The sequence below is a fragment of the Neolamprologus multifasciatus genome, chromosome 7 (assembly GCF_963576455.1).
Source record: "Neolamprologus multifasciatus chromosome 7, fNeoMul1.2, whole genome shotgun sequence".
In the NCBI taxonomy this organism is placed as follows: Eukaryota; Metazoa; Chordata; class Actinopteri; order Cichliformes; family Cichlidae; genus Neolamprologus; species Neolamprologus multifasciatus.
Window position 1 is genome coordinate 13,444,314 of NC_140445.1, and position 25,189 is coordinate 13,469,502.

Consider the following 25,189-nt stretch of genomic DNA (forward strand, 5'->3'; position numbering starts at 1 on the left):
TGTTTTTTGGACAGAGGAGAAAAAAGTAGAAATGTTTGGCCATAACGCATAGCACCATGTTTGGTAAAAACCAAACACAGCATATCAGCACAAACACTTCAAACCAACTGTCAAGCACAGTGGTGGAGAGATGATGATGATTTGGGCTCGTTTTACAGCCAAAGGACCCGGGAACCTTGCAATCAGTAATCCGATCATGAACTGTTAAATGCAAACATATTCTAGAATCAAATGTGAGGCCATCTGTCCAACAGCTAAAGCTTGGATGAAGTTAGGTCATGTAACACGTAACACTACAATGATTCCAAGCACAGCAGTGAATCTACAACACAGTGCCTAAAACAAAAAATGCAATGTGTTGCAATGTGCCAGTGAAAGTTCACATCTCAACCTAATTAAAATAGCAGCTGTGGTAGAACCTTAAGAGAGCAACGCTCAATGAAGTGAAGCAACACTGAACACACTGAACACAGAATTCAAGTTACTGCTGTTAAAAGTGTTTTTATTAGCTACTGAATTATGGGGTGTACTTTAATACATATACTTCTGCTTTACTATGAATGTATGTAAATATTTGAGTGGTTGGTTGTCTTTCTGCTTTGTTGAACTTGTTGTCTGGAACAGGCTCCACTAACAGCAGACTTAATCGAATAGAAATGAAACTGGATATGAAGTGTACAAATACATTCATAAAAATAGATGGAAAAAAGAAAAACAAAACAAAACAGCATCGTTCAAAATGTAAACAATTTTATTAAAACAGTACAAATTCTGAAGGAACAGTAGTGATAAAAGAAATGCTGTTCTGCAGCTGACTAATGATTAACTGACTAGAAGAGGTTAATGTGATTTTCCTTGTGACTAGGGCAGCTGATACACAGGAGGGTAATCATTTTACAACAAACAGCACTGAGGTGTGCACCATACTTTTCAAAGTATTCAACATTTTTATAGTAAAGGGATGGGTTAATGCTTCACCAGCACTTTATCTGGAGTATATAGAGATAGCAGTAGCTTTTCCATCAGAACATCAATGCCATTAATATTTTGTAAAACACATTTTAGAACTTTAGAAGACTGTTACTCTTTCAGAAAATGCCCTGCTCCTTGCGCCGGTTGATATCTCTCTTCAGCTGGCAGGTGGTGCAGACGGGGCAGCACATGGCCATCATATAATCGTTACACATGGAGCCCTGGAAACACACGCAGTAACTCTTAGAAGGTGCAGCCTCAACATCAGTGAAGGGAAGGGAGTTAGGCTAATGACACGACCAGAATTTATTTATATGAAAAACCAGGGTTGGATTACAGACTTAATCAAAATGTAAGCGTTCACATGCTATCATGCTGTGTTTGCATCAAGCAGAAAGTTGAATAAGTATACAAGCAATGGAAAATTTATCAATGCACTAAATTATATGACATTCCTGCTTCAGAGCCTATATCAGAAGCATCAAACTCAAGACCCAGGGCCAAAATTGAAACAGCAAAGACTCCAATCTGGCAAAATTTTTGGACTTTTAACTGTGTTTTCATAACTTTTCCTGCTAATGAAGATCTCCCACATGGCAATTTATACAACACCAAAGGGTTAGAGTTAACCCTAAACATCCTATTTTCACTGCTATGCACTACTAGAAATTTCTGTGCTTTTTCCAGTGTTTTTTTTTAATTAGGACATTTTCTATTACAGTCTTAAGATAAATGTGAGCTGTCTGTGGCCCACAATGTACAGTGATTTTGACATCCATGACCTAAATGAATCTACGTTGCAATACTATGGCTTGAACAGGGAAGGGAAAAAAACATAATTGGACAGAACCATATTATTGTTTTTAACCTTTCTCTTAATCTTCGAATATATTTTGATTAATCTTGGGTAACATGTTAAAAGTACTTGTACTTTTTACATGATCATTTTCATACATTTAGTAATTTGACTCTGACAGCATTTTCAGTTTTTCTCTTTTTATGATATAGGAGGAACATATTTGACTTACAACATGATGGTAACAACTTAGTTTTCACTCACAGTGAAACAGGTAACTAAAAGACCACTTCTTTGGTTCTAAAAAGGCCTCAAATAGACTTGAATTGGCGAATCGTGCAGAAAGCTTGGCTACTGTTCCTGTTGTCCACTGAAAACTTACCTTGATGTTGTATTTGGTCCTGTAGACGCTACGGATGGGCATGCCCAGACCACACAGGCAACACTCGCCCATGTCACTGGCAATGGAACAGCCGAGGCAGCAGTAGCACCAATAGCCAAAGCAGCCTAAGGCAGGGAGAAAGTGTGTTAAAGGAAGCACTTACAACTTAAATCCATTATTATTATTATTATTATTATTATTATTATTATTATTATTATTATTATTATTATTATTATTATTATTATTATTATTATTATAGCCGCTCTTCATACATTCCATTAAAATATCCATTCCCAGTTAATTTTTAATATAACTGATAAGGGAAAAAGATCCACAGTCCTTATTTTACATGAGAAAATGCATTCAAGTTTAACCAAGTTTCAGTGGTTTGGTATCCATTTCTTGTCAGTTCCTTGACAGCCCTGAAACCTACATTCATACATTCAGATAGACATTTGAACATAATATATTTACTTAAAATAAGGACTGAGGGTTTGTTTCCACCACACGAACATGTAGATGGAGCATTACAAAGGCCAGTATGAACAGAAAGAAAACCTGCTTTAACTGTTCTTTTCTTAGGTTTGAAAAAAAAGTGTATCCAATTATATCTTGCTGCAAATGCTGTCTCAACTTTGTGCATATTTTGAGCTACAGAACCAGTAAAGAAGGTTACTCACAAATTCCAATGTCATCACAACAATCTAACACGCCTGTCTGGAATTCAGAAGTTTCATATTTGCCTGGTTGGTTGACCACAGCCATGATCACGTTAAAATCTTCTTTCTGTGGGATGAAAAACGGTTATAGCTATTGTTTGAATACTGTATGTGAGGAAGAGGACCACTACACAGTCGTGTTCCTACTGGTTCATATTTCTCTTTATTATTCTCGGTGCTTCCATATATGTTTTGGCTTTACTACTTCCACATACTTCACATACACATACTTCAAACAACATTCAAACTCTAAAATGCTCTCAAATTATTGGGCTATTACTATAATTTAGCTTTTTCATCTTGACCATTTTCATAAAATCCCTGTTTAACTTTTATCGCATTATGATGATTCTTTTAGAAAATACATGTTCTGCTATGCAATTAAGCTACAGTGTACCACTCTAGCTTTTTGAATCTGTTCTTCATGTAAATAGCCTGTATTTGTATAGCGCTTTACTTAGTCCCTAAGGACCCCAAAGCGCTACATTCAGTCATCCACCCATTCACACACTGGTGATGGCAGAAGCAGAAGCAAGGCTGCCAGACACTGGCGCCACTGGGCCCTCTGACCACTACCAGTAGGCAACGGGTGAAGTGTCTTGCCCAAGGACACAACAACCAAGACTGTCCAAGCCGGGGCTCGAACCAGCAACCTTCCGATTACAAGACGAACTGCCAACTCTTGAGCCACGATCGCCCACCTGGTCTGAACAGATTCTTCTTACTGGCTCGATTTTCAGTCTTCCCACACATATTATATATCAAAACAATGGATTTTGTATTTGGATTCAGAAAATGTGACAGAAGCCTACAAACAGAAGCATGTAATCGATAGCTACATGGCTTCTGAGTTACAAAATGTTTGAGAGCAAGTCAAGGCAGTTTTCCTTTCTCAGCTATATAGTTGCTGTACTTCACAAGTCATATATCTTTAATAATTCATTTTTTAATTATACACTGTCAACACTCAGAGTCCTTTCTCTGTTCTGATCAAAATTAAATAGCCTGAGAAAGCATACACAGGCTGCCTCTGATGGTAGATTAAAACTGAACAGATTTAGCCCAATGACTGTACAGAAGGCACAGAATGTGACTGCCGCAGAAACACAGAGGCCACACTCTCACAATTACTGTTCACTCCATGCTGTGTGAGTGTGTCCAAATTTGTAAAAATTGTTAGGTATGCACTTTTTACCTTAGTTTTGTGCTGCTTTAGTTTGCCTACAAGCTGTTCTTTCTTGCTTTTCTAAATTTTCTGCCAATTTTTCACAGTTGGACAACAAGTAGTTTTGAGATAACTTCAGCTTGTTCAGCTGTTTTCAGCTGACAGTTTTGCTTTTCCAATATTTTTGCTAAATTCGTTTCTGCTAAGTTATTACAATTCAGCAAAGTTTCTAATATTGTCTTTAGCTTCTCCAGCTGAATATTTTAGCTACACAGCATTCACACTGCATTTTTGCAGGAAATGCAAATTTTTCTAGTTACTTTTTTCATTCCTCGTGGATTTGTTTTAAGGAGATTAATCTTACCAGTTGGTTGGACAGTTGAAGGATTCTGACCAAGAAGGATTGTCCAGACCATAAAGCAGCTTGAGCCTTTATAACATATAAGAGCAGGTGACTCAATCACCTTTGCTGCTGTGACGAGATAACAACAGCCACAAATCAGCCCTATATCTTTATGTCCGGTTATGGTAATAAAACTTAACTGCACTGCGTGGTTAAGTCAAGGTCATAGACAAGTGGGATGTCCCACGTGGATCATATAATAAATTTAAAATGTAATCTTTTTTAGTTTGCTTTTTTTAAATTTCAGGATGAACATTTAGAAAATTCCATGTAATAAAAATCATTCAGAACAATATATTTACAGGCTCTGAAACTGTATTAATATTATCTTTTGAATAATTTGTGAATGAAAATATATTTTAAGGGCTTTATTTTTATCGCCTTTTCTCCAGTAGTCTTTTAACTAGTAGCCATATCTTTGGCCGGATAACAGTTAAGCATGAAGATATTTAGTGCACGGAATAAAGGCTTATCTCACCTGACCTTGTTTCTGTGTTAACAATACATCATATCAGTGTTGTTAAGCTCAATTATTATTACCACCAACTAAAGGGTAAACAACATATAGTAGTGCCTATTTCCTGTACTTTGCTTTGGTACACTTCTGTGGAATTATATTTGTACTCTTCCAGAGTATTAAAACCATATGCTACTTTATACTTTCATTTTTCTTTTGTTTAGCAGCCGTATTTTTTACTTTTCAGATTTCAAAAGCCAATAATGAAAACGTCTGTGATTTTCTTGCGTGTAAAAGATATGTTGGCTCCCACCAAAGAGGTTTTTGGCTTTCAGTCAAGAGACTGTGATTTTTTTTTAAAAGGGAGGTTTGTTGTATTCATAACATATACTTTTGTTTCTCAAGTAGACACATGCATGTCAAGTGGCACCAGTGTCAGAAACGTTCACCCAGAATTGAGTAGGTTCATAAGCATCTATGAGCCTAAATGTTTTTAGTTGTCTTTTAAAATCATGTTAATATATTTAGTAGGCAAATTTTATGCCCACTGCAAAACAGAAATGGTGTCAGCAGAAACCTCTAAGAAGTTCACTTCTCCCTAGTGAGTAATTTTTTTAGAAGGCAGAGGAATATCTTATACTTGTCCATTTAACTGTTTAATTTGGCTAACTTGGTTGAGGTTAACTTACTGTTTATACAATTGCAAACAAATTAACCAACTCAAAAAAGGAGCCAAACTCACACCAAAAGTTTAAAACTTAAAAAAAACTTTTTTATTTTTATTTAAAAAAAAAAAGCTTTTTAAAAATAAAAGTAATTAAATACTAGTAAAGAAGACCTTTTACACCCCCGCCCATGCAAATGCTAATTTCCTCTTTAAATTCGCCAAGATCTCTTGAGGTACAGATGAATTTTTTGTTGTTTCATATAACGTTACAATTATATTTTATTGATATTTAACAAAAATTTGTTAAACATAAACAATATTAAGGAAATCATATTGCTAAGTGTTCGAGTATTAGCTAACCATTACTAGCTAACCACTGTTAGCTAACAGCCTACTAGCACCGATAGCTAATACTGTAACTAATGTATAACAAAATACAACGTTTTTACAAGCAAATCAACTTATATAGAAGTAAAAATGATTTATACAGGCCTTTTGTTGAGCTAAAGTAAGATCTTTTCTGGAAAAATGATCTTCTGCCCCTTGCTGCTTCCAGCAAATGTTTGAAAAAAACAACAGTAAAAAGTTCAAAGAAGCTCTTTTCCTATTTGTCAGTTTTTTTGTGGTTGGGATCAGAGGCGCTGCATGTAATGGTTTCCTCAAGGTCTCTGGTTGGGATGAATGCTCTAAATGACCATAAAGTCCATTGCTTTTTACTTTAACCTAATGCAAACAGATCTTTCTATAAAATGCTGTACAGACTTAAATCAGTCAAACACTACCATATCATTTTTGCTCCCTCCTTCTTTCCCCATATACTTGTTATTATTAATATTTAAGTTTTGTTGATTGTAGCTGTTTTTATTAGCTGATTTTTTCTATCTTTATGGAAGTTCCTTTTCTGTCTCTTGGTGAACAAACCTTAGTAATGGTGTACTCACATCTGAACTGTGTCAACAGGCTTTGGATACAACTTTTTTGTGGATACAGTTTAAATTTTGTCCAAGAAATAAATGTTTAAAATGTTCTTGTTCAATGTTACTACAATCAAAAATATCTCATTTGTCATGGGGGGGGAGGTAGGGTGCAACCTGGGCAGGGTAGTATTTTATGGTGGGCAGGAACTGATTATTAATGCAGAAAAAGAATGTTTTTTATTACTTAACAACACTGAGCAAAGGTCAGTAGTGGTCACGACATTTTTATTGGGCACTAGGTAACATTCATGAAACACCCAAATAACTAGAAAAAGGGCTGAAATCAATTAACATTTGAAGCTAATTAATCTCCTAGGACAGGAACAGCTGTAAGTAAAGATACACGATACATTTTCTTTTTATTACTATGAAGATAAAAATGTTTTGCCAGACTCCAAGTGAACAAAAAGCCAGCACTTGAGCATGTCTGATAAGATCCAGTGACACGAAGACATGTACATGGGTTAAAAAGTTGCCTTATAAAAAAAAAAAAAAAAAAAAAAAAATAGAAATAGAAAGTGTTTACCTCACCTTTCAGAAAGAAAGAGCTGCCTAACCTTAACAGACTGCTGGAAATGATAGAGTGACAAATAGTATTCAGTAGCTTGAGTGCCACAGCCAGTGTATGTATATATAAAACAAAGAAGATCTTGAACTATTGGACTATCAGGCTGGTGGCAAAGGCTTTTTGGTTTTTTGGGTTTTTTTTATAATGCATTATATATATTAAAAATTAACTTACTTGATTTAGTTGTGAGCTTTAGTGTGCCACAAAAACACTGGTCTCAAATAAGAGTAGAGGCCTTGCAACAGATTTAGCTACTAGCTCATTTTCACTTGCAGTCCCTGGGCAGGTATGCGCACAATATTAAATAAACTGTAAACTGTAAATAAACTACAAGATACAGATGAAGTAGCAGAATGAAATATATATGCAAAGCCAAAGAAAAGCCCTTCAGCCCTACCCACAAAACACATTGCAAACCCTTTCTGAGTATATGCTTTTCTCATTCAATAACCAGTCATTTCAAATGTGTAACCATACAAATATGACTAATAAAGCATAAAAAATATGCTGGATTAGGTCAAGTTGGTGTTATTGTTTCCTGTTTTTTTCCTCCCAATGATGAGAAAAGAAATTCAAAGCAAGTGTCAGAATTGCATGTAATTTGAGACAGACTGGCTGGTCTAGCTCAGAAACTGCTGATCTAGTAAGGTTTTCTTCATAGCCATATCTAGGGTTTACAGAGTATGTTACGGAAATGTGCAAATATCCAGTGAGCTGCAGTTCTGTGAGTGAAAATGTCGTTCTGATGTCAACAATCAGAGGAGGAGTGGCCAGACTGCTTCAAGCTGATAGGAAGGCAACAGTAAGTCAAATAAACATTTATTACAACCAAGGTATGCAGAAGGGCATCTCTGAACACACAACATGTTGAACATGTTGGGCTACTGCAGCAGATGACCACACCAGGTTCTGTCAGCTATAAGGCTGAGGCTGCAATTTGCATGGTCTGAGACAATGCAAGATTAGAAAAAGATTGCCTGGTATGATAAGTCTTTATTTGTACATTAGGATGGTTGGGCCAGAATTAGGTGTAAACAATGTAAAAACATGGATCCATCCAAACTTGAACTAGATCATACTTGTGGTGAAGTGAAGTTGTGAGGGAAATTTTCTTAGAAGACTTGTTGATACCAAGGATGGTTTTAACCCCACAGCCTACCTGAGTAGTGTTGCTGACCATGCCCATCCTTTTATGACCACAGTGTACCCATCTTTCAACAGCTGCTTTCCAACACTGTAATATGCCATGTCACAAAGCTCAGATCATCTCAAAATGGTTTCTTGACCGTGACAATGACTGTGGTTGAATGTCCTCCACAGTCATCAGACCTCAGTCCAATGAAGCACCTGTGGTGAAACCAAAGATTTGAATCATGGATGGACAAATCTACAGCAACTGTGTGATGATATTATGTCAGTGTGGAGCAAAATGTCTGAGGAATGTTTCCATTGCTCACAAGCTTGTTGAATCTGTGCCTTGAAGAATTAAGGCAATTCTGAATATTAAAAAGGGTCCAATTGAAGTAACCTAACTAAGTATCCAGTGCATCTAAGTGGCAGCTGGCAATACAATAAAGTGTAGTAGAAAAGGGAAACTTACTGTCAAGGTGAACTGATTTTATAATTTCCATCTTTTCTCTTGAAAAATATAGACGCAAGCTTTAAAACTTCAGGGAGAAAAATCCCTGTGAAGACTGCCAAGTCAAAGAAAATTATAACATTTTAAGTGGACTCATATAGTTTTTAACCAGATTCCTAAAAGAAAAAGAAAAACATAAAAACAGCCGACTCTATAACAAGTGTAGTGTAAGTGTAAAACAACAATGGCAGGGCCATGTCTCACTGCATTCTCTGCAAATGTGTAATACTTTAATAAATACATATATTTAAAACGGTGATGGTACACTCCACAAATAATTTTGGTCAACTGGCAACAAATCTGTAGCATAATCAGGGGGTTCAGACTGTCAAACAGTGTGTGCATAAATAGTTAAATAGTTTAACAAAAAATAAATTATTTGCAATTAAATTCCACGAAGTAATCTACCTGAAGTAAGGCACTGACAGGTCCACGCCGGCATGAATGCCTTTCAATTTACACTTTCCAACCTGCCTTGGTCTTTTCAACACACGATGGCGCTACTCCCCAAAAAACAGAATAACACCGACTCCATCTGCGAATGAGGGCATGTAATGACGACCTGACTGTAATGATACATGCTCGTACATAATGAGCAGCTGTAACTGAAACTCTGCAAGAGGCATGATTTCCAATTTCCGACAGGCTAAAGATAGACGCGGTCGTAATTACAACAAAGCTCACAGGATACTATTAACCTGCACAGAAGACCCTAAAAAAATACCAAACAGACCACATCCTCTGATTCAGACATTAAATTCTATGATGTCTTACAAACTGCTGAGTGTAATCTGAGGAGGAATACACAGCAAACTACATGGTTAACACAGGCAAAGCCAGAGAATCGTGTTTATTTGATTAATTCTTTGTTCAAAGTTAATGCGAAATGTGAAAGTGTGCATATTCATTGTTTTTGAATTATGGGCTATCAATGAATTGACTTTTAATAGTTTCCTTGTTTTTTACTTAAAGAAAGTAAGTGAATACTTTGGCTTCTTGCCCCAAAGAGCCCCACTGGTCCTCTAAAAATATGCTGTCTGTAATGTATCATATTATCATGAGTGTTTGTTTGTAATATCATAATCTGACAGGGGTGTCAAACTAAATCTACTGGAGTAAAAAGTATTTCAAAGAGGTTTTGATGTACAGTAACATGGAAATATATATGCACGTGCTTGGTTTTTCTACGACAATTGCAGGGTCGACATTTCCAGTTTGAAAGCTTGATTCATAATTCTGTATCCTCTTACCTGAAGTTCATAATGAAAACATTAAGTATTCAGTTAATAATGAACAGGATACTTGGGTTGGGTTGTCCTCCACACGTTTGATCTTTAATGATAATTTTGTGTGCTTTGTGTGACAGCTAGTTACAGCTGTGAAGTAATGCAGTGGAACAGAGTTGGTTAATAAAACAGGTGACTTAAACGTGTGGAAATTGAAGGCGGCTCTGTTTGTTCGCTGTTTCAGTGATGGACATGCGCACACTGATGGGATGGAAGAGAGGCACCTCTATACTGACGTCACCCCCCCCCCCCCCTTCAAAAAAAAAAACAAATTTCAAGCTGTCCGGAGCTGGGACATACCCGGTTTCTCTGCAGTGTAGTAGTGAGGAGGAGCAGCTCCAGAATTGTAAGCCAACTTTTTCTGGTGTTTGCATGGATGCACAGCTTCTCTAAACTTTAAAAAAAAAACATATTTAAGGTTTTAAGAGCGACCACCATGAACACAAACTTTATTTTATAAATATAGACTGAACATATAAAACCTTCTGCGGAAGGAAATCCAAAACTTGGAAAAGCTGCTTTTGTGTGTGTGTGAGACAGAGTCTTGGGCTGGGATACCACCGCTGCTGCAGCTGCTCGGGTGTCTGGGCTGAAGGAGAGAATCTCAGTGAGGCTTCACAGGATGGCAGAGTTCAAAAGGAGATGAAAAGAGGAGAGCAAAGGAGGTCTGTGTGCGGAACTTGAGAGCTGCAGAAGTGATTTGGTCCTGGGCTCTGTCTGCACACTCGGACTGGAGCTGACAATGAAGATGAACATGGTAAATGGGCTCAAATCTACTCTGTCAAGAGACTAAGACTATATGTTTTTTCTACTTTTTCCTCTTTAAAAAATCAGAGATGATTCGTGTGAACATTTCGAATGTTAAAATAGCTATTTTACCACTAAGAGCCGAGGGAGAGTTGGGGGGGTCGTTGCGTGGAAAAGGCGTACTTTAGGCAGCATTTACGCACGGTAAGTTCGCAGCGTTACAGGTCCACATCTGCAAAAGTTTGCATATCCGGCTGCTGAAAACAAATCAACCAAACTTCCCCTGAGCAACAAAAGCTGCGGTCTATTTTGACTTGCAGACGCTCCTTGAGGGTTGCGATTGCGGTACCGGTGTAATGCATGCGGGCTGGCTGCCAACTGTCTGGGTCAGAGTGGCCAAGTAGGTAGCGTTGTCTGTCTGTCTGGACCGCAGGAGCGCTACAGCTAAAGAAACATTTGCGAAAAGCCCTCCTTTCCAAAAAGGCTACCACCCGTGTTTGGAGTCCGGTCTTTTCCTCGGATCGTCACCGCTGTGTCACCTGGATCCGCTTGTGTGCTGCAGTTTGTAGTTTGCACATGCTGCCTTCAAGCGCGTCAGTGAGTAAAACTAATCTGCAGAAATATCAGCTTGCACAGCTGACATGTATGCGTCCGTTCCAGCGCGGGTTTTACACGTCATTTGTATTGTATTGCCACGTTTTTGTCACGGCGTATCAGCCATTAAACGGCCATCCGTGTACTTAAAGAGGTACTGGCACAAATGGAACCGACACCAGTGCTCCTCGTGGAAATCTGTAATATGGGGTGTTCAGCGTTGCCTTACTTTTTCATTCATTGATTACAAACCACAGATGGAGTCAAAGCTTGCCATCAAGCCTGCTATAGCTAGTTGCTCAGTATAAGCAAAGGAAAAGAATGAGAGCGAACCTTTCCTCTGTTCCTACAACAGAAATGTGAGATTATAGTTCTAATGCTTGGTGTTGGTCTACAGTATGTCACTGTAAGCTTAACATCTTTGTGGTTTTGTTAGTCAGATATAGCTTTGGGTAAGCAAAATGATTAGCTTGGACCAATCAGATTGGTCACTATGAAAGTATTCACTTTTTTTTTTTTTTTTTTTTTTTTTTTTAAATATATCATCTTTTGACTGAAAAATATAAAAAAAAATACTCAGATTATATTAGACGAAAATCTCCAGTGGTCTTAAAAATGGCTCCAACTAGCTGTCAAAAATGCAGATATTAAATAGGTACAAAGTTTTAGAATAGTCAGTAGCCAATTGATCTAGCACTTGACGACCAATAAATCAGCTAACAGAGTGGGGTATAGTTGGGTAATCACTGCTTAATTTTCTCCACAGCAGTGCAGATGGATTGGTCAAGACAAAGATACAGAGCTTCCTGTTTGCGTCTGATGGATTACAGTGTTTTGTATGAGCTGCTGACATGAATTCAGAGGCTGGTGAGATGTGGGAGTGCTCATCTTCAGGAGAAATCTGAGACCTGAATGAGCCTTCAAGCACGGTGAGAGCATTTTAATTGAAGGAGGCGCACCATGGACTTGTTGTGGTCTGCCATCAGACCCATTATGTCCTTTTAACCCATTTGTAGCACCCTCTACCCCTACCCCATGTCACATCTTTCCCTGAATTATGGAAATTTTGTGGAAGACACTGACTTGGACACTGAGCCTGGTGGTGATGACTGCTTCTGAATTTCAAAGTATCAGCAAACTCTCACATAACTCCCAAGGTATGGTGGTGGCACATGGACAAAAAAATTCTGCTGTACTCAACAGCTTATTTTCATAACATCTTCTCATTTCTGTTCCATTCTCTTCTTTTCCTGGTAAAAGAGGAGTTCCTGTCCTACCTGCAGCACTACCAGTTGACTGTCCCGGTGCGGGTGGATGAGAATGGAGAATTCCTGAGCTACACTGTGAAGCACCACCGGCCAGGCCGACGGAGACGGGGGGCGGTGGATCCGATGATGGGAGCCCAGGCCGCGTTAGACCCACTGGAGCCCCGACTGTTCTACAGACTGTCAGCCTATGGAAAGCACTTTCACTTAAACCTGACTCTCAACCCCCACTTCGTGTCAAAACATTTTACAGTGGAGTACTGGGGTAAAGAAGGGCTGGAGTGGCGGCATAATGTGGTAGATAACTGTCACTATATTGGATTCTTGCAAAATCAGCACAGTACAACTAGAGTGGCACTCAGCAACTGCAAAGGCCTGGTGAGTACAAAGTGCTACAAGGTTCACAGCTCTTACGAACAACCCCCCCCCCATGTTTATGTCAGATATAACTAGGTTGTGGTTCTGTCGCTGCAGCCAGTCTTTTGGTAGATTCGACAGAATATTATCACAAGATTATTGCAGTTTGCTTAAGAGAATCTTGGCTTTTTTTTCTGCATGGCGCACTGAGCCTGCAGGCAGCTTGGAGTGACTTGATGTTTATGTAGAAAAAAAATCACATCATCTCAGTGATCTGATAGTGATAACCATCAGTGCTTTTCTTCCCACTTGTGTGCTGGATGTCACACTTGAGTAGTTGAGATCACATTTCTTAAGCAGATCCTTGTGTGATCTTTAAACGATATCCCTATAAATGTGCAGGTTTCAGTTCAAAAACAAAACTGAGCAGCTCTAATACGGCATCTAATTATCCTGTCTAAGCTTTTATTCCTGAGGCTTTTGTCCACAGACTGTGTGACTGTTTAGTACCCCTTAACTAATCACGGAATTGGGCCAAATTTTAAAAGCTGTTATCCCTCCATGCTCGAGAGTAACTCTAAAGAAGTTAAAAAAAAGAAAAAGGCCCTGCTTCTTGTTGGCAAATGTAATCATGTGGGGGAAACGTTTAGCCAAATGTGTTGGCAAGACATAGCACTGAGTATCATAAATTGAATTAGTGTTTGCCCTTTTTTTCTTACATCACCAAAAATGGACAAAACTGTGTCTGTACTTTAATGTAATCAGCTGTCTGGACATTTTGAGATCTTGACATCACACACTATTAAAACCCTACATCAAAAATGTTTCTGTAGGCTAGTGTGATATGTGGTTAATTGCTTTTATTGTGGGTTTTACAGAGCCAAGCCAGTGTTTCCTATAAACCCACTCTGAAGGACTTCTCCTAGTTTATGCTCCAGAGGGGGCATTGACAGGGGGAGAAGAATGTTTTAATGCTGGTCTGGATGTAACTGATTGTTTGGGGTTCTTAAATTTTACTGCAGATTAGTGACTAATGCATTGTATATGTGAAAACATGTCCCTAATGAGAAGCAAGAGGTCGCATAAGGGGATGTATTAGTTGTTTAAAGGGACACTCCAAAATGACTATCTTGTTTTTTTGTTGTTGTTTTTTTTAATTAGCCGCCCAAATTCTGGATTGTACTTTTTTACAACTTGCTACAAAACAAAATCTTTTTTCACATGTTTCCCACCTGACAAGTGCCCAGTATTTTCAGACTTTAAAAATGAGGGTTTGGAACACCTGCTATCCAGATTCAAACTGACGTGACTTTGTTATGATGTCAGCATGACAATCCGTCAGTCAGAAGTGGAAAATAATAGGGCTGTTGGAGGTGTGTAGGCTTTAGTTGTGATATGGCTTCCAATAATCATTGTGTTCAAACTGTCCACTGTAAATAAAAGATGGAATCAGGCACTATAACATCAGTGTCAAGCTTGAGTGTTGGCGTTCTAGCTGCTGTGTTCGTTCTTTGTAGTCAGAAACGACCATATTTGGATGACTGGGTGGAGGTCCAAGTTATGAGCTAATGCTTAGCTAGCTTGATTATCTATCTCTATTCATAACTGAAGCCCAAACATCTTGGACAGTGTGCACCTCACAGCAAGCTTTATTGTTTATCAGATAATTACAATATCATTTCATCATTAAAACTTCCCAAAAGCCACCAACACAGAACCTCCAAAGGTCCAATTCAGTGACTTCTCTTAAAAGAAGTAAGGCCTACAAAAGAGTGATGGGCTATAGCAATGTAGACACTTGTCAATTAAGGTGGCCATGCCCATAATTCCATTACCAAGAGTGATTAATTTATATTACAAAATGTCCCACCATAGATTTATTATGGTGGGAACCTATTCACAAAACCAAACCATTATATACATGTCACTTTTTGAGCCAGCCTCAAGTGGTCATTAGATGAAAAGCAGTTTTTGGCATTTAGTTGAATTTTCCCTTGAGACATGGCTGCTTGGTTCAAACTATCTCCCTTGGATTTCAGAACTCAATAATAATAATAATAATAATAATAATAATAATAATATAGCTTGAATGTTTGTGCTTTTTCTTCATATATATTCATAAAAGCAGATTTTGAAAATGTTCACCTGTTGAAACAAAGGATGCCTGAGTTTCCTTCATGTCCACCTGTCTGAGCACAGACAAGAGTAACAAGTGTCTAAACTAGGATTGCTCCTTTAATAAAATGATTATGAAATACAGTGCTTTTTCTTAAGACTGTACTTTTAGTACCAATGTTTCCTGTTTTTAACCTGCTTTTTTTTTCATTGATTTTCTTCCCCAACAAGCACGGTGTTATTACAACAGAGGAAGAACAGTATTTAATAGAGCCTTTAAAGAACATATCCTCAACCACCTCTGGTGAATGGAACCTGGAAGAAGCACAGCAGCATGTTATTTATAAAATGTCTGCCATTCCCTCACCACAAGAGCATAGCCAGGAGTTCAGCTGTGGCATTTCAGGTTGGTGAACCTCCATCTGGGTTGGACTCTGTGTGGGTGGAACTGACGTAAAGGAATAACTATACATAGCAAGTTAGAGGAAGTGCTGGTTTGGTTCTAGGCCCAGGTTCTGTTAGACATGACCGGGCCTCTTGTGTGCTATAGTTGCTCCTGGCCTGGACACCTTTCAACCTGTGACAGAAAGTCTTGCTCCAGCTTTCATATAACGCCCTTCAGTGCATAAAGAAGACTTTACAGAAGAACAAATTCTATTTATAGGACCAATAATCATCTTGAGAATTTAAAATTCTCAGTTTCACCAATGCTCTGTTTGCTGAGATACGTTGAGTTAGAACCAAAAATAACCAGGTGGATATTTAGGTATTCGGCCAGGGTCTTATGAGAAAGAGCAAAGACTGTCATCACCAGGAAGCCAGCATGCCCTAACATGCAGCATCTTATAGCTTTTTCCCAGAGCATCTGCTCGGCCATAAAACAAAGACTTTAGCTGCTAGGTTCAAAGTGGCAGATTCCATATCTGCACCTATCACACACAAACCAGTTCTCTCTCAAACAGATAATATGTCACGCTTCTGATTGTTACCTCACTCTTACCTGTCTTTGTCTCCCTGTCATTCACAGACCTCATTAAAACCAGTGCACCTTGCCAGCTTAGCACGCTTTCGCCCCAAAACTACAGCAAGCTGTCAAACAGCACCCACAGACAGAAGCGATCGATCAGCACTGAGCGCTTTGTGGAGACGCTTGTGGTCGCTGATAAAATGATGGTCGGTTACCACGGACGCAAAGACATTGAGCACTACATCCTGTCCGTAATGAATATTGTAAGTTTGAGCCTACTTTTTCGGTCAAGTCTACACTCATGATTTCTCCATTATTGCTCATGTTCTTCGTGGACAGGTAGAGTAGTGTGGCACAGTTGTCTGACTTTGTGTCTTTTCTTCTTTTCTGGAGGTCAGGTTGCCAAACTTTACCGTGATGCCAGCCTAGGAAATGTTGTGAACATTATTGTGACCCGGCTGATTGTTCTGACTGAAGATCAGGTAAGAGACGGTCTCTTTTTTTTCTGTTTTAAGCCACTTCTTCTAGTATCTATATCCTCACCTGTATTGAGTGTATAACTGTATAACGCAACTTCTGTGTAGAAAGGGTAGAGAGTAGAAAGACTCTTCACCATATGGACACCACTTCACATGAAAGCTGTGCTCAGGTATCTTCCCTCAGGGAGCTTCTATTGAGCATTAGTACATGTACTATACATGTGCATGTATGTGTGATGAGAGAAACAGAGGGTCTTCCTACCATCTGTTTTTCTGAAAGGGTCTAGCAACTCTTTTTGTAGCATCAGTTCCAAAAATGATGTCAAGTGTCAAGATGTCAAACTTTAAATTATATGAAGCAGCACTAGTATATCAGTCATTATGAAAGTTCACATTGTATGCAGAATGTTTTCTAATTATTTGGTGGGTAAGCTGACACCAGCACAGTTTAATTACCCTTTGCATGGAAGTAGAAGCATTTACCAAACTCCACTATAACATCCCCAGTTGTCCTTCTACATTAGCTACTTTTCCTCCCTGTTTTCCAATAGTGCAAGTCCTCTGCTCCTTCTATGAGTCATCTTTTTCTTCCTGCTGTAAATGGTTTTACCTTTACTACAACTGCATCGTCTCCTAAATCAAAGACAAAACCCATGTCTTCTGCAAAATCTGGTCCTCTAACATCCCTCTGATCCCCTAACAGTACTCCTCCAATAATTCATTCAGATAATCATTCTACTTTGGCTCAGTGTTTAGAGCTGTCAATGCATGACAATAAATTCAGTGCCCTTTTTTTGTTTTGAGCTTCTTTTTTTTTTTACTTTTTTGTTTTGCATGCATGCTATTTTTTGGACAGTAGGCAATAGGCCTCCAGGTTTCTGGGTATAAAGTCATGTGAAAAGAAAGTTTTTCACTGTCAAATCTCCATTGTGTTTGACACCCAGTGATGGATTGTGCATTATGGTCAAATGTGTCAGATTTGGGCTCATCTGTCCAAAGGGCTGAGACCTGTAGAGTCTGAAATGTAGCTCTTGGGTTTTTTACAATTTCTCTGAGCATTGCACAATCTGATCTTAGGGTGAATTAGCTGGGATATCCACTGGGCTGATTGTGGTGTTATGTTAACATACAACAAAATACTCCAGGCCAGCAAACTGCCAATTGCCTCTATAGAGGTGCTCACACTTGCCGATGATCAATTAACCTGCATTTAAACAGCAGGACGGAGGTGCTAATCAATCGTAAATCAAATGGAGAAGTGCCTTAAACCTCCATTCTTTTAAGCAACTAAAAGGGGGCAATAACTGTGGTTTCAAAAAAAACTTGCATTCCCATAAAATTCTAAGTTAAACTTGCCCTTGGACCTGACCTTGTTAAAAACCTTGTTGATGTATATATGGGCTCAGTCACTCATTTTGAGTCATGCTGAGTAAAACATTGAGTTGTAAATTTAGCTTATTCTGTGTTTCAGAAAGGAGGATTATCCAAAGTATGCTCATTGGCTAACGACTTGTGATTAAAAAGTCATTGGCCAACGAGGATGCAATTTTACTTCTGCTGATCACATTACTCATTTTAAAACAGCAAGTCGATGAAGGCAAAATTGTTCATCTTGACATAATAAACCAATGGATGAGTTCATGGTAGCTGCATCCATCCTTTATAATGTCTATGGCCACAACACAACATGGGAAAAACATCATGATGGAATATGAAGAAAGATGCTAAAACTTGACATCTGTGTTTGTGATGAAGAGATGTCAACTTAAGTTAAAAGTAGGAGCTGGCTGTACTTTTGTAAGGTACCAGTTTGTACCATGAGATGGTGCAGTGAGTGAACCTCAGCTTTAAGTCGTTAATAACACATTCTTACCTGCAAAAAAAGCAAAGCCTGTTGAGAAAATGAATGTAGGGCTTAAATGAAATATCAAAATTTGAAAGAACTTTTTGAACATGCCTGCTGGTAAAATACTGCCCACTATGGTAAATATTTTAGTTCAAATTTGCAGAGGATAATTACGAACCACACGTATCTAGCATCACCCAATATTTTTTGGTGCTGATGGAAATTGCGTTTTCTTCTATCACTTTGTTTTTCATGTCTGTTTTTTGCAGCCAAATCTGGAAATTAATCATCATGCTGACAAGTCTCTGGACAGTTTCTGTAAGTGGCAGAAGTCCATCCTGTCTCATCACAGCGATGGAAACAGTATTCCAGAGAATGGGATGGCTCATCACGACAATGCTGTCCTAATCACCCGGTAAGAGTTGGCTAACAGCTACAGAACAGGACAACATGTTGCTCACACACCATTATAATAGTCCAGTGTTGAAATACAATTTTTCAGTTCTTACTTTATTTGTAATTTTCTCATCTTGAGCAAATACAGGTTATTTTCTGTGGTGTGCCTTCAGCAAATGTCGACAGCTACAGCACTGGAAAATCCAAAAGTCCAGGTCTTGTGTGCACACTTTACCTGTAATAGCTCACGGGAATAAATGCCATCGTTTTGAAAGTAAAATGTGCTGTTACGGACGTAATGTACCTGTCATCCCGCAATTTATGTCATAAAATAATAAAACTCTGTCATTACCTGGAATAGACTTTATTGTTGCCAGAACTGTTTTGGCTACTTAACCTGGCAACTGATGTGTATACTCCTCCAGCTGCTTCTATCTAGAGAGAGGATGGGGTTCTGTGATTGACATTGCCAAAGGCAAAGTTTTTGATTCTGTAGTTTGCATAAAACAGCCTTTTTATCATTAGTGCTAGCGTGTTGTCTGCCAGTTAATATCCTCCAGCTTCTTTGGCTGTTGGTTTTATTATTGGTTTTAGCTTCACTTTGCACAAACAGCAAAGGCTGCTTAATAGGGCCTGCCTGCAGTGGTCATGGAGTTTGCCTTTTTGGCTTTCCCTTTTTAGCAGGAAGCTGAGAAATGTTATTGTTTTCATAAACCAAAAAAATCATGGAAGGGGCTTTTAACTCCCAAACTATTTTTTTAAACATTTCAGTTTGAGGGCATAAATTAACTTGGATACTTGGTTACAGATGAGCTCTAAGGAAGCTGACAGACCCAATGCTCTGACATATAAAAGGCCCATTAGGTTATTATACCTGATGGTCATTGCAAACAAACATTGGTCTACAAATCTATCATCTGTCACAGTTTGTTCACAGCAAAATCCAAGTAATAAATACGATATCCACATTGTTTTTCTTGGGGATTAGAATATTATGCCGATCTCTCAAGTCATATTTGAATGAAAAGACAAGCAAGATGTATTTATTAACCATGGGTATGAGTGCATAGCATAGACAGTATAAAAGAAAAGTCTGAAAGGTAAGCAAAGTAAAATCTGTGATTGTAAAAAGACTTCCTGTCCTATAGAAGTCTATGGGAAAATAGCTGCCAACCCTTTCCTCAATTCACGCTTTCCTGATGACTTGAGCTCTGTCACGTGTTTTAGGTCATAGTCAACAAAACTCATATCTAATAAAACATTAAATCCATCTAATAAATGTTGTTTTTTTCTAAGTGTTATAAAGCAGGATTATCCATATGCTCATTGGTGATGAGCTCATTGGCTGGGGCCTTTCTGTGTGGCGTTTTCCCCATGTCTGTGTAGGCTCTTTGTGGGTACTCTGGCTTCCTATCATAGACCATAGGTGCAAATGTGAGTGTGAATGGTTGTCTCTCTCTCTGTGTTAGCCCTGCATCAGATGGTTGACCAGTCCAGGGTGTACATTGCCTTCCGCCTCTATGATAGCTGGGATAGGCTCCAACTTCCCTTGCGACTCTGAATAAGAATAAGCTGAAGAGAATGGATGAATCGATGGATGGATGGGCTTGTTTAAATGAGTTTGGTTTATAAAAACACACCACTTCTATAGCTGTGATGAAATTAGCCACTGACACTTTTCCTGCAGATCTTTGGTAACATGGATCAGTGTGAATGAATGATTGAAAGTTCTTGTTAGCATAAAACAAGAATGTCATTGTCCAGCCTTTGTTTTGAAATGGGTGGTGTCAAAACCTTTGAAAAATTGGGGGAATAAATCAAAAATGGATTAGAAAAGTCACAAGTAGGGTCACTTAAAAGAGAACAGAGAGAGAAAGAGAGAGGAGTGATTCAAAGACAAAGGAGTGAGGGTGGTAGGTGATGGTGGAGGTGGTGGTAGTAGGGTAAAATTTAAGTTGCTGTGCTCCTGGTTTTAATAGATTAAAAGCTTGTGGTATGATTGTCTCATTAATTTGAATGCAATCCTGTAAAAATTTCCTTTTCCTTTTTTTTTTTTTTTTTTTCTTTTTGACTTTTGCTCTATTGTATTAACTGTGAAAGAGCCCACGGCACAACCAAAATTATTGGGACCATGAACTTGTGATCTCATTGCTTTTGAAGTGGTTCCTTCAAAGAGGTGGACCAGCTCTGTCACCACTGGCAGTCAGCTGCTGTCTTCAAACTAACTTTAGTGTATCAAGACAGCAATTAAAGGGCAATAAGATGGAGTTAGCTTGCCATCGGTTCACAGTTCAATGGGATCAAGTTGACAGTTATGCGATCTATTCGTGATAGTACACAGTTAACTGTGATCAGCGAAAACAGCAAATCTGCTGCACAAAAATTTACACTAAGTGCTTACATTCATAGTACAGCCATAGGCTCATAGATATGAAACAGAAATTCCAAAATTCATTTATAAGTACTCATGCAGGTCCTGCCACTGTTGTTTAGAGACAGGTTACCTCCTACCAGGTAACCTGTCCTGTAGTTTTTACAATTAAAAGTGGTCATCCAGAGGTTAATGATAATAATAATAATAATGGATTGCATTTATATAGCGCTTTTCGGGACCCCTCAAAGCGCTTTAAATACCACTATTCATTCACTCTCACATTCATACACTGGTGAAGGCAAGCTACAGTTGTAGCCACAGCTGCCCCGGGGCAGACTGACAGAGGCGAGGCTGCCATATCGCACCATCGGCCCCTCTGGCCGTCACTGGTAGGCGGTAGGTGAACACCCAACTCTTGAGCCACGATCGCCCATTGAGCGTGTTGCGCGCTTAACCTATTGACGACTAGGCTCTCGTGACCACTTGAAATCACTTGCCGAATGGGAAAAAAATTTAGTGCAATCAGTGGATATCCATTGACTTGACAACCCAAGCTAGTATATGATATTGTTAGGAGTAACACTTGAAGCTCTTTTCTGGACTGAGCAGTTTCTGTCATATTTGGGGCTGCTTATAAAACAAAATGACTGGGTGTGTAACAGAAGTTAGTGAGGGTCTCTGCTTATGCAGCTATGTTTGGAAAAACCCAGAAGCTATTCTAATAGTCAACAGACATATACTGAGGGTCAAAACTAGCCATTAGGGTACAGGGGAGGTTGTCTTTACAAGGGAAAGATTTAAAGGTGACATTATACCTGACCAGACTGTGATTAAACATAAACAGTTTGAGTATTCTGACCTTCTTCTTCTTTTTGCCTGTTCTTAGGTATGACATCTGCACCTACAAGAACAAACCTTGTGGTACCTTAGGTGAGTGGAAAAGGCTGTTTAAATTTCATATATGTTAAATTAGGTTTCCTTTGTAATCTTATGTGATGCTGACTACATTAAATGTCTAGTTTTGGAGTTTATCCTTTCCTGCTCTTTGGAGAGGTTTTTATTTTCCCATTCAACGTGTCCTCAAAAAAAACCTTATTTAGCAGCCTTCGCAATCTTGTGTAGAAGAACACAAATCCGACAAATCCGGTGAGACATAATGAGAAGGATATTTTCCATTGTGTTATTATAGCTCCTCAGTGGCTTCTCCTCTGTTTGTTGAGGCCAGGAGCCCTGAACCTGGACAGCTGTGGTCACCTCTAGTTTATAAATCTCCTGTCTCTGTCCTCTGCCTCCAACCTCAGTTTGTCTAAAGTGTTTACACTTCCACTGGGGGTTGAAAGGGAGAAAGGAAGTGCAGGAAAGTTAGGAGGGCAAAGACTTAAAAGGGGGGAGGAGAAATGTGGGATGAAGAAGAGACAAGATTAGTGGCAGATGGGGGAGATGGAGAAGAAGAAGAGGAGGGGTTGAAAGGAAAATGGAAAAGGACAATTATAGGGGGTGTTAGAGTATGCAGGAGGGAGATGGAGTGGGTGATATGCACGCTCTGGTGTTACTGGGGGTGGAAAAAGGACAGCAAGTGGTGGCAGATCATCCCCCCCCCCCCCAAAAAAAAAAAAAGAAAAAGAAAAAAAAAAAAGAAAAGATAAATTCTGTCTCAAGTCGTTCAGTTCCACCTCAAACCTTCCTACCCAACCAGCTCTTTCTTTCCCCACCTTATCTTTTTTGGAGCCTGCAGGCACCACAGTATATCTTGGAGGTAATATCGTGACTTCAGGGGTGGTTTGACAGATTGACCGCATTCGTCACATTCTCTGGTCTTTTTAATTGCCCTGGCATCTGCTTGGCTTCCTCGTTGTCTCACCCCCACCTCCCTCTCTGCTCCTCCTCCTTTTCCTCCCAGGGATCATGCTCTCGGGTCAGACTGCTGGCATTTAGGGTCGCAGAGTAATCATGGGCGTGGAGATAATGCACAGTCCACCCTGGAGTTAAGAAAACAGCTTACACTCCATGTTTGCCCCCCACACGAACACACACACACACACACACACACACACACACACACACACACACACTTCTTCTTCTTTTCCCTCCCTCTCCTCCTTTTCTCTTCACCTTCAGGCTCCCTCTTTTCCTGCAGTAATGGTTTCAGTGGCCTCCTGATTTGCGAGTCTATTCTTGTTTAGCCTCTTAGTAAAGAGGACACAAAGGCCATGCCACTTTTAGCAGGCAAGCGAGGAGTCCATGCATGCGCTACAGGAAGATGTGAAGCTGCATTGGTTGCCAAACTACATGTTATGTAGCTAATGAACAGTGTAAAAAGAGGTGTGCAAAGTTTATCATTAGAACATTTTGCAAAAATTTCTACTGCAAGTTGAAAAACCGCTCTGGTGCATGCGAGCTGAATAAAAAGAAACATATTTTCTTGCTCACGTTCGTTGCATGAAGCCGTTCAGACATTTCATTTTGGTTTGATTTGTCTAAGTTCAGAGGTAACTGCTTATTCGCAAGAGAAAGAAAATTGAAAGCTGTTGACAGTAACTGTGCTCCTATCTACATGATTTATGCACATGTTAAACGCTTGAAAAATTCTTGAATGAAAGTCCAAACAAATCCCCACAACTATATTGCAAGATGTTTTTGTATCAATTGCTAAAAAAATATACAGGGAATGTACAGTACAGTAAACAGTAATGTACCGTCTTTTGTAAATACAGTTTGGTACTTTAAATGCTAATACCTTTCAGGAAAAAATATTGATTCATATCAATATATAAATATTAATACCCTATTTTCTAATTTTTAGTTAAGTCAGACTTGAGTCTCACTGTGATGCTTTAGTGCGCCCACAACTTAACTCTTAAACGCACATAGTCAGAATAAAGAAATTAAAAAGAAAGAGTAGCGACGTGAGTTGAAATTGTAGCAACTCAAGGTGGTGGTAGCTTGGGTTATTTACACAGTGGCAAGTTCAAAGACTCATGGGAATGTACATGCTTAGGCTCAAATCATTAATTATGTAGTGCTGTGATGTTTATTTTAGCTATTTTGCATTTAGACTTTAACTATTGTGGGTGTGTGATGTGGTTTCCAGCTTGTGTGTGGCTAAGTGTAATGTTAAGGTTTAACTAGCAGTGGACCACCATGATGACCAAGATTGCTGACTAAATCAAAGATGGACTCAGCCACCATGATGTCACCCATTAATTTGGGGTTATTTGAACCCTCACTGTTAGTGTTTTGGCCATCACATTGTTATTGAGAGGAAAGGGTGGCCTGCTAAATTATCAGCTAATGCTTTACAAGCTACATTTATAAACTGTAAGGCACAGACAAACACAGTATCGGTTAATTAGTGTTGCATAACAGACTAATAAAGTCACTCCTCAAAGCTAAGGCACAACTTCCTTGGACATATAACTTGATCCAAAATACACCAACAGCACAAACATGGCAGAAAGATCCAGTGAAAGGACAATATTTAGCAGAGGTAAGACTCAGAAGACACCAGTGGGTACAGCTCCACCTGCCATCTATTCAATTCAATTCAATTCAATTTTATTTATATAGCGCCAAATCACAACAAATGTCGCCTCAAGGCGCTTCATAGATACAGAGAAAAGCCCAACAATCATATGACCCCCTATGAGCAAGCACTTTGGCGACAGTGGGAAGGAAAAACTCCCTTTTAACAGGAAGAAACCTCCGGCAGAACCAGGCTCAGGGAGGGGCGGCCATCTGCTGCGACCGGTTGGGGTGAGAGAAGGAAGACAGGATAAAGACATGCTGTGGAAGAGAGACAGAGATTAATAACAGATACGATTCAATACAGAGAGGTCTGTTAATACATAGTGAGTGAGAAAGGTGACTGGAAAGGAAAAGAATCTATGTGGATGACTGGATGGCACACCCCTTTACCACCCTTCATAGCAACCCCAAGTTGCTATTAAGATATGAACTATCAGTAAGGCCAAAACTGCTATGTATTCGGCTATAAAAAATGTGCTTTGAGTTGTAAAGT

General features: G+C 39.0%; 2 protein-coding genes across 10 annotated transcripts in view; one reads left to right on the forward strand and one right to left on the reverse strand.

Annotated features, from left to right (window-relative positions):
• Positions 1-733: 733 nt before the first annotated feature.
• LOC146513912 (placenta-specific gene 8 protein-like) lies at positions 734-6,334 on the reverse strand. 3 transcript variants are annotated; one of them, XM_085168247.1, is made up of 4 exons: positions 6,050-6,334; positions 2,831-2,932; positions 2,151-2,275; positions 734-1,193 (listed from the first exon to the last, which is right to left on the reverse strand). In XM_085168247.1, the coding sequence occupies exons 2-4, from the start codon at positions 2,913-2,915 to the stop codon at positions 1,089-1,091; spliced, it is 315 nt and encodes a 104-aa protein (XP_085024373.1). In that variant the 5' UTR covers positions 2,916-2,932; positions 6,050-6,334; the 3' UTR covers positions 734-1,088. The 3 variants fall into 3 exon arrangements, with proteins under 3 accessions (XP_085024373.1, XP_085024371.1, XP_085024372.1); XM_085168245.1 differs by having other exon boundaries at positions 2,831-2,936; positions 6,054-6,329; XM_085168246.1 differs by lacking the exon at positions 6,050-6,334 and adding an exon at positions 4,399-4,524 and having other exon boundaries at positions 2,831-2,936.
• A 3,973-nt stretch (positions 6,335-10,307) lies between these two features.
• Positions 10,308-25,189, forward strand: part of adamts6 (ADAM metallopeptidase with thrombospondin type 1 motif, 6) — an 83,318-nt gene continuing 68,436 nt past the window's right edge. For 2 of the 7 annotated variants that reach the window (XM_085168599.1, XM_085168591.1), the window contains exons 1-8: positions 10,328-10,788; positions 12,139-12,529; positions 12,633-13,015; positions 15,341-15,515; positions 16,137-16,339; positions 16,475-16,558; positions 18,671-18,816; positions 22,058-22,101. In XM_085168599.1, coding sequence (XP_085024725.1) covers positions 12,430-12,529; positions 12,633-13,015; positions 15,341-15,515; positions 16,137-16,339; positions 16,475-16,558; positions 18,671-18,816; positions 22,058-22,101 — 1,135 coding nt within the window. In that variant the 5' untranslated portion in view covers positions 10,328-10,788; positions 12,139-12,429. The other 5 variants (XM_085168593.1, XM_085168594.1, XM_085168592.1 and 2 more) reach the window with 5 other exon arrangements.

Bases quoted from the DNA above. Each gene is read 5' to 3' on its own strand.
- LOC146513912 (XM_085168247.1), bottom strand. From the start codon at position 2,915: ATGGCTGTGGTCAACCAACCAGGCAAATATGAAACTTCTGAATTCCAG. The intron at 2,276-2,830 runs GTGAGTAACCTT...TCCCTGCCTTAG, and splicing joins TTGTGATGACATTGGAATTT to GCTGCTTTGGCTATTGGTGC. The intron at 1,194-2,150 runs GTAAGTTTTCAG...GTGTGTTTCCAG, and splicing joins GGACCAAATACAACATCAAG to GGCTCCATGTGTAACGATTA.